The sequence below is a fragment of the Amblyomma maculatum genome, chromosome 7 (genome assembly GCF_055883805.1).
Source record: "Amblyomma maculatum isolate TAMU_Amacu chromosome 7, ASM5588380v1, whole genome shotgun sequence".
Taxonomy (NCBI): domain Eukaryota; kingdom Metazoa; phylum Arthropoda; class Arachnida; order Ixodida; family Ixodidae; genus Amblyomma; species Amblyomma maculatum.
Genome location: NC_139350.1, coordinates 16,975,647 through 16,985,594, shown reverse-complemented (window position 1 = coordinate 16,985,594; position 9,948 = coordinate 16,975,647). Strand labels below are relative to the sequence as shown.

The following is a 9,948-nucleotide window of genomic DNA, read 5'->3' as shown; positions in this document are numbered from 1 at the left end:
CAAGTGTGAGCGACTTGTGGTTAGAATTCAAAAGTACGGCCCAAGCAGACAAAAAAGCTCGTTCAGACGTTCTGCCAACCTACTTTGGCCGACCATATTTTGGTCGGGCCGACGTTCGCTGCCAAGGTCGGCCCGAGCGTGGGGATTGACACTGGCCTTAGACTGGCCGACGTGTCGGCCGCTGACATAAGGCCGACTTAGGTGGCCGACCTTACCGGTCGGTTCATAGTTGGCATGCCGAGGTTGGCACGATGTCGGGGATTGACACTGACCGGGAAATGGCCGACCTTACTGGTTGGCAGGCCAAGGTTTGTCCTACGTCGGGAATTGACACTGGCCGGAGACTGGCCAACATGCCGGCCACGGACGTATGGCCAACTTTTCCATTCGGATTATGGGTGCATGCCCAGGTTAGCCTAGCATTGTGGATTGGTACTGGCCAACCTGGTCGACTGCAACCTGCTTGCAATAGTTTGAGGCCATACAGCTGAGGGTTCCATACCAATGTTTATTATTCACAAGCCCAGAAATATACATCTCACCCTGTAAGATTGTCAGGAGAGTTTCCTCGTACAGAGAATAGCAGCAAAACATCAAAAAATGAAAGTTGTGCATGCATTCCCTTTTGGGAGAACTGCCCTTGCCATATCATGGCTGTGTAGTAAAACACCCGCAAGTAAAATGTAAATGAGAAGCTACATAAAAGATGTAGGCTTCGTTCATCTTAGAATATTTTTCTTACTGCTAGATGAAAGCAGTAAAATAACAGGCTAAAAAAACTGCCTCATTCTTCAGGTATACTGTTGCAAAATTTCGCACTTTGAGACTATAGACATCAGATTTTTTTCTGTGTTAATTTGCTTGTTTTGTTTTTGAAACGATGCTTTAGACATTAGCATGCATGGATCAGTTCATGGCATTCCCTTAACGGCACTGAAAAATGTACATTCGAATTTCTTCTCTTACTCTTCCAGTTTCGGCAGCCAAACTATATGGCTGTGACGCCTAAGAAGTGTTTCTAATGTTGCAAGCGCAAAGACGGCACACACAGAAAGAGGGACATAGGACAAGCGCTACTTGAAACAATTTATTGAAGCAGACGAACAGCTGCTTATATCGTCATTAGAGGGTGGGGGAAAGAAAAAGGGAACAAAAGGTGATGAGCATGTGTGTGATCTCAAAGAAGGCACAGGAAGGGACATGGGTGATAAACAGTACCTAAAACATATCTAAAAACTTGCACTCTTTTTTACGCATCATGATCCAAGGAGTGCCTCAATAAATTGTTGCAAGTAGCACTTGTCCTGTGTCTCTCTTCATGTATGCCGTTGTTGTTGCACTTAAAATATTAGAATCAATGCACCACGCCCTGCAAAGTGTTTTACTGATGTTTAAGGAGTGCCTACATCATATATGTGACACAAGAAAAAACTTCAATATAACCAGTGATACATCGTCTTGTTTCACTAGAACGTGTAAGCTATAGCCTGTTTCAAGAGATAAAATAACAGAAAAAAATATGATTACGGTTATGTGAGTTTTTCATCTCTCACAGGACAGGAATGTCTTCTGTATCATTGAAAAAAATGCAACTAAAATGATGTCTATAGCTATAAAACAAAGCATAAAATAGTAATGCACTACATATGAAAGACTATGGCCTTATCATGACAATAACCTTAAAAAAAGGTCGACAGAACTCTGTTCAATTTATTGGATCTTAACCCGCCGTTTTCTCGGTGGGAAATAAGCACAGATAAAATTGTTCAGGTACAGTATTAATAAACATATATTAGCAGATATAAAAATTTGTGAGATGTTATCACAAAAGTGGAGAAATAAGAAAGCACATTAGTTTCCAGTTAAAATAATGTGCATTATACAAATGGCTAAACTAATGAATAAACTAGACATTGCACTTTGCCCACCATAAGCACAGATAAAATTGTTCAGGTACAGTAGCAATGAACATATATTTGTAGATATAAAAATTTGTGAGATCTTATCACAGAACTAGAGAAATAAGAAAGCATGTTAGTTTCCAGTTAAAATAATGTGCATTATACAAATGTCTAAACAAATGAATAAACTGGATAATGCACCTTGCCCACCACTTTTTCAACTCTACAAAATAACACAGTAAAACACAAGTATAATATGAACTAAATCAAAGAATGAGCACCGTCGTAAACTTGACATTCAATACTTTAAAAAGATTACTGCATGTGACATGCAAGTTGCATGAAAACATCAGCAAATAAAAACTTATGTATGATAAAAAAATAAAGGTGTGCATTTGGCCTTTGTGACATGATAAAAAGAAAGATGCACCTTTCGCCTTTGCAACATGACCAAAAAAGAGAGGAAGCTATGCCTTTGGCCTTGTAACATGACCAAGAAAAAGTAAGCTACACTTTTGGCCTTTGTAATATGACCAAAAAAAAAGAAAGCCGTGCATTTGGCCATTGTGACATGATCAAAAAATAAAGCTGCACCTTTGTAACATGACCAAAAAAAAAAGCTGCGCATTTGGCCTTCATAACATGATCAAAAAGAAAGCTGCACCTTTGGCATTTGTAACAAGACCAAAAAAAAAAGAGCTGCACTTTTGGCTTTTGTGACAAGACCAAAAAAAATTCTGCGCTTTTGGCCTTTGACATGATAAAAAAAAAGAGTTGCGTCTTTTGCCTTTGCAATTCAGTGTTCATGGTTCCACGTTCACGTCAAGGCACTACATTCCTTTCGCATCGAGGTGTTGACCCTCCTTTCAGTGCGGCCTCCTTCTCTGTCGTTAGCCCCTATCAGCCATCGCTTAACTACGGCACTGACTTCTCGCTGAGACGCTTCTTTGGCATGGTTAGCACTTGCACAGCCTGCACAACAAACAGAAATGCTTAATATAATAACATAGAAATTCAAGAGTACACATTTCTTTTAGCAAGAATGGAAAACAAGCAGAGAGCCACAAAAATACTTGAGCAAGAAACTTTAACAAACATAAAACTTTGTTCTATCTTATTCTCTTGTACCAGCAGCACAAGGAATATGTCATTATTAGAATTACTTTTTCTATAGCCTTTTAATGAAGCAATTAAGAAAAACCACATGACTTCCTTCTATGGCTGTTTAATATTACACAAACGTGCATCAGTATCATTTAATTTTCACTGCTTCCAATGAGGTAGTATGGCAGCAGGTCTTGCATATTAAGACCTTTAAGGCACATCAAGACAATATGAATGACTTGCTCAGGGTAAAGAACACAGCACCTACCCAGTATCATGTCGCTCAAATTCTTGAGGTTGGCAAATGCATTCTTGCTTCCTCCTGTTCCTCTCCAGCTGAACTGGATTGCTGCACCTTTGGAGAGCAGCTGGCGGAGCAGCCTGCGAACGGTGTCAGCTAAATCCGTGCCACCATATTTCGAGAAGTAGCTGACCTGGAATATACGAAAACATGTTTAGTCTTGAAAAATATCGAATTACGTGATTATGACCCTGGCAAAGAATCCCTTTGGTACTGTCAGGGTTATCACCAGAAAATGAAGGGTGGACATTTGAGGACTGCGGGTGGGGGTGGGGGGGGGGAGGGGGGGAGAAGCTACAGTATTCAGGGAATAATAACACAGCAGACGTCTCAAGAGAAGAAACTGCAGCACAAAAAGCTATGCAGGTTTTCTTTTTGGACTGATCTCCATCATATAGCACAACTCCAAATTGTTGGCATTGTGTACAAGGCCTCACTAGGGCCTTTAAACAAGGTTTACATAGGCCTTGCCCCAATGCGAGATGTTCAATGGCAACTCACCATGGTGAAAAACGGAACATTTTGAAAGCATAAATGTGCCAGGCAAGTAAGCACTGTAAGGAGAATGTAGCATCTCAGAAACAATCATGAAATCAAATTAACAAAAGAAGGGGGAGCCACACTCTGAATGCAGTAAAATATTTATTTAGGCATTCAGAAATTTGTTCGAATTTTCCAAAAGTTCAAATTGTGTAAAACTCTGAAAACCATTTGCTTAAGCAATTTCATTTATTGAACATCTGACCTGAACATTGATTTGAGATGAAGGGTAAGCTAAAACGACCGTATTTCATGGACTCTCCAAGTGCTTTGTTGTACAGTGCACAGACTGTAGGGAGCACCCAAGAATTGCTCCAAAATTGAAGGTGCTGCCTGGAGCCTTTTTGCAGTGCAGAGTAGTAGCAGTGGTGCTTTGTTACAAATGGCCTCATTGTGGTTACAAGATACTACACCATACAGACTGTGACCTGTCCAGTGATGCGTCCTCATAACTAAATATTTCAGCCGAATTGAAAAGTGGAGGCAGCATGCGGGCGCAAGAGAAAAATATGAGTAGCAAGTAGAACAGCGTGATTCCATTCCGAAATAAAACTAAAAGGCCAGTGATGCATGCTGCAGTTTCGAAATGGTATGTTTAGCCACATCACCACAGTGTATGGCAAGCGGCATTTAGGCTTTATGGCTTGAAAAATAAAACTTACCAGTCTGTCCGAGTTTTCTGACGATGAAAGGTATTCATCTAGTGCGAGCACGTCCTCAGCACAGGATGCTGGAAGCACTGGACAGTCCTCTGGCAGCCTGATCATCGCTGCCCCTCCTGATCCAGATGACTGCATTGCTGCCCGCATACTCTTGAGCTCAGAGAAGATGATTATCTGGTTTTGGAAAACCTTCTTCTCAAAGGCTGAAATAAAAACAGCAATGTACATTAATTCTACAGGGTGCACCAACCACCAGCAAAAGTTCAAAAAATGCCTGGTGTGTGCTATTATATTTACATATGACTGAGAACAAGAAAAAAATTTACCCTAGTGCTTCTTTCTGCTCCAGTATAATGAGACCCTGATTCAGTCATTCTTCTGTGCTCAAAACTTCAGTAATTATTCTTTTGGTAAAAAATCCTGATGCCCTAAGCGACTATGCCACCCCAATCTCTCTCAATAGTAATAGCTGTGGCATATCTTTTGATATAACAAGCAAGCAAAGCATAATCATTTCACCAACTCGCTCCATGTGTACCCACGTTACGGAGGAACCATAATTAACCAGTTCAGACAATGCAGCTACATTTGCATATAACTGCAGCTACATGTGTACATCCAACTTGGAACACCATGAAATCAAAGTATACATAGTATGTCTTAGCAACTAACATGAAATTGGTGTATTGATGTTTTCTGCAATTTTTACTTGTCCGTAAAAAAAAATATCCAACACAATTGTAGCATTATCCCTTTTTTTGTATAAATAATTCATGCATGCAAGGATCAACCGTTGAATGGTAAGCAGCAATTCGGGAGAAACATGCAAGATTATAGGATTTTTAGTGGCTGATGCCTCACACAAATGCAAACAATGTCCAGAAGTAAGAGAACTTGACTCAAGGAGTGATGTTAAAAAGTTGACGAGCTTTCATGTACGCTCACAGCTGCTAACTGATCTGTTATGACTCCCATCAGCTGTATTGAATTGCAAATCTCTAAAAACACTAAAGGGAAAAAATGCACATAAAATACAGTGCTCATGATTCCTGTGCGAACAAAAGCCCTGCAAATTCAAAGTTTAGTAATGAACCATGAATCCAGAATGCATTCTTACCGGCAAGACGTTCAGATAACTCTTTAATAGATTTGCGCACATCCGCTGGAGGAGGCTCTACTGATTCTGTAAAAAATAAAAATAAAAGCACGTAAGCAGCACTTCCTACAATTATTAGATGAGGTAGTGTCTTTCTCAGCATTCAGCACATTATGAACATTTGTAATAGGCTCTAATTGAGGAAGCCTAAGAATATACATATCAGAACTCCACAGTGCTGCTAAAAGAAAGAAAAAGATTTTTCACAAGTCAAGCAACCCAATATGTTTCTTGGCATTAGCAGACCATCCAAAAACGACTGGAGCATAGCACAGTCAGGTTTATATACATATCATGTACCAGTCACTTCAGATTGCTCTGCTGAAGCTAGACCTAGTTCTTAAACTTGAAATATAATTTACTGTATACACCACAAAGAAAAGGTACTGCACATATGAAGGCAGAAGAAATATGTGACAACAGAAAAACTAGTGCTTCTATAAAATATAAAGCTTTTATAAGTTCTCATCGGTTCTTGCAGTGTTTTAGCTCGAAAAATAACAAAGAATTTTATACCTGCCACATTAAGGAGGGCTGCATGTTTTCAGCCTTTAAACACATGTAGAAATGTTTTAGTAAATTATTATAACTGAAAAAAAAAACAATCAGGCCATTTTACAATATACGAAAATGAGTAAACGCACGTGTACATTAGAGCACACCTCGTGTCACAGCTTCATATTATGACAAATGCGCTCAACACAAACCAATCTACTGCTTTGGGCTACTCTTACTACGTTTGTAAGGTACTCTACATTTAAAACCCTGCATCAGTATCAATGCAAATGAAACTATTTTCGAATTAAACAGCAGTAACAGTGCATTTTACTATGAAAACAGACTGAAGGGCGAAATGGGCACTACCGGAGGAGTGAATACCTTGTTCATTCGTGGAGGTTTTGCTGAATTGATGTGAATAAAGTCTAGCGCACGAGTCATGCTTTCGAGTGTGGTAGGTATTTAGCCTTTTCTGTGCATCCCTTGGGGCTGAGCCAGATGGTTGTGAGGCTTGTTGCACAGTTTGCTTTTGTGCACCTGTAACACACAAAAATGTCTCCTTAAGTAAGGCAACTTTTCAAATACTGATTAACACCGCTTGCTCTGGGTGAAGCTGCACATTGAAGCAAGCCATTTATTTACCAGGTTTGTGGTGCTGCCGCATCTGCTCTTTCCCATTATTGTACCGAGGTTCATCTTTATCGCTTTCAACTAGTATGAATGGGCTTTCACCTCCAAAATCCATAAAATGTACACAGCTGCGCTACATGTGTGTTACAATGAAATAATTGCATGAACATAATCCATACTGAACATTCAGAGTCAATGATAGGAGAGTACCCACTGTCATTCACACCAAGTGCAGCTATATGCAATATAAGTTTGTAACTGAAGAAAAATGCATCCTGGTCTGGCATTTCAACCTGGGACCACCACCTCATCGATAAATGATCTAAATTAAGACAGCTATCATTTGGTGGGGCAAGAATGAATTGATCAACAATTCAAAGTGAGCTAGAATGGTCTTTGGTGCACTGTAAGGTGTAGATTTTTCATAGGGCAGTAATTACTCAATAGCATCGTCCCAAGCACATCCATAGCTACAAGCTTTCTTTCGTAGCTATATGCAATTACATGAATGCCAATAATTACGTCCCTATTACAAACCTACTGCGACTTAATTGGGAGCTTTCCTTAAACAATGGACTATTCACAACCAATGGCATTACAAAAGAGAGTGGGTCTAATTTAATATAAAAAAACTAAACTCAGTGAATGCTGTTTCCATCCAAAAATCTCCAGAATGAATTCTCGGCAAAATATGTCTAGAGCATTTCTGACAAAACCACTGTGGAGTCGACCACTTGCACCACTTGAATTAATATGCATGTTAGAAAAATTACACAATCACATGCAAAACAAAATGTCAGATGATACAGTAAGAGGAAGTTCATTATATGCCAATTTCATATGTATTCGTTGTCAATCGTGTAACATTTTTGCCTCCTTTGAAGTTAGCATGGCAGTTAACTTTGTGCATCAAACAATGTAATCACAATGTGATAATCCCATAAATTAGACCTAAGTGCCAGCATTCACTTTCTAGCAGAACAGCAAGAATACAAGTTTTTTTAACCTGTTTCAAGCCATTAATAACACCAAAAAAAGTTCACTACTAAGACATTGCAATCAATACTCCATCACGCCTTCTGTTTAGCTCCTCAAGGTGCAACTGCTATTTTCCTTGCTTTCCTTGCATCCCCGCCAGTAAGCGACAGGAACTATTTCAAACTTCTGCAGCTTGTGATGTATAAGACGTAGGGCTGAAATAGGTGTCTATGTTAAGGTTAAATGCAAAACATATTGAAGTATACAAGAAGCAAACTGTTAAACACTCACTCTGCATGAAGGAACTATGTAGACTTGAGCTTGACATATCATCCTCACTATCAGTGAAAATCCTTTTTTTTCGCCTCCTCCTTGACTCTTTTGCAGCATCAGAGTCTTCAGACTCCAGATGAGATGTAACCAATGCGTTCACTAAACACTCCTTGGCTCGCATGTAGGTGCCTGGTTTCAAAAACGAAGGTCATTTGAAAGTTGAAGACAACACAACAAAAACCTTTAAGGCGACACGTAAGCTCAAGGAACTTTGAAAAATTAAGTCCTACAACCTGACATTTCAAAACTGCCTATCTCACCACTAGTTCCAACTTACTTCTATGAGCAGGAACTGCAACAGTAACTGAGCAGGGGCAGAGTACTCTTGCCACATAAACTCCAAAGGATTGCATGCCACTTTGTTTTCAACTGCAATGATTTCACTTTTAGGCGAGAATACAAACAGGTACAATCAAGCATATAATTGGCATAAAATTCAAGCATAAAATTTTCCAACAGTGACTAGCTGAAACATCAGTTCACAGCAAATATTACTTTAGTTCTGAAAAAAAAAATTAATTTAATGAACAAAACATCAAGGCAGTTAAACGTCAGACAACAAGCAGCCCTGAAAAATAAATGCAGGTGATGACATTTAATCCTTCCACACAGTTCCCCTCTTGTCATGAAATATCTGAAGTTATATGGCAAGCTGCTTACTTTTGGTAGACAGAATCCTAGCTGGGTACTGCTTCCAGCCATCCTCCACATCTGCTCCAATCTGTACCATGCGGTCAACTTCATTTTTCTTCGTTGTTGGCGGCCAGAAACAAACTGTTCCAGCCCCAGCTTCCTCGACCCAGTTTGTAGAAACGACATATGAGCTTCCCTCCTCTACAAATTCCACAATGTGAAACCTGCAAAATTTCAAAACCAACAACTGCAGAACTCCTTGAACAAATAGCAACTCAATGTCAAAGCACATACTTGGCAAACTTCAGATTAAAAAATGAAACACTAATAAAAAAAAATGCAGCGGGACATACACCCCATTGACAGCTCCCAGCTTAAAAGTGATGGAACAAAGGGCAGAAAACATATTTCCTCTTGTATGGCAAAAGCTGCCCTTTGCAAACAATGTCTGCAAATGAAAATGTCTCAAAGCAACCAGCAGAAGATGATAGAACAAATATTGACAGCAACGATGACCTGCAGGGGCGAGTGTAGAGCTGTCCTTCAATTTTGCACAATTTGCCAACGATGACAGTGCTGGATCCAGATGCAAGGAAGTTCGAAACTAGAACCACTCTGTTTTTGGTGAGCAATATGCAATTGTCAGGAGCCTTTGTGCCGATCCAACTATTTTTCCATGCAGCTTTACGGTACTGATTCCAGTCACAATAGGAGAGAACAGGACCAGAAGAATGGATAGAGGATGAAATAACCCCAAACTCTACAGCATCAGCATTTGAAGGAGTGCTAACTCTAGAGTTCTGCTGTTCAACAATTCTGGTGTACAACTGCTGCAAAGGCTTATTACCTGACCTGACAAGACGTTTCAAATCCTTTAGATGATTCTCAAATGGAAAGCAGCTAAATGAATCAAGGCAGCCAAGTCGACGAGCATCATGGCACAAGTGTACAAGACAGTGAACATTATAGACGAGAGATTCTGGTCCATAGATGATTCTGCACTGCTGAACAAACTTGTGAAGCATTTCATCAGCAAAGTCAAGAAAGCCTTTCATTGAAGGACAGCACATGACCGCTATTCCAACATGCAGTAGCAGAAAGTGATGATACAAAACTGGTGGCAACACCTGTTTCAAAACAACGGGGCCAGAGTACAAGACAAAGTGTCTGAATTCTGTGGCTTTCCACCTCTCAAACATCTGAAGAGGCCGT

General features: G+C 39.9%; 1 protein-coding gene across 1 annotated transcript; it reads right to left on the bottom strand.

Annotated features, from left to right (window-relative positions):
• Positions 1–500: 500 nt before the first annotated feature.
• LOC146182758 (uncharacterized) lies at positions 501–9,534 on the bottom strand. The gene is made up of 8 exons (XM_084608912.1): positions 8,764–9,534; positions 8,062–8,232; positions 6,805–6,894; positions 6,544–6,699; positions 5,626–5,691; positions 4,509–4,711; positions 3,274–3,439; positions 501–2,873 (listed from the first exon to the last, which is right to left on the bottom strand). The coding sequence occupies exons 1-8, from the start codon at positions 9,026–9,028 to the stop codon at positions 2,719–2,721; spliced, it is 1,272 nt and encodes a 423-aa protein (XP_084465038.1). The 5' UTR covers positions 9,029–9,534; the 3' UTR covers positions 501–2,718.
• Positions 9,535–9,948: the final 414 nt, after the last annotated feature.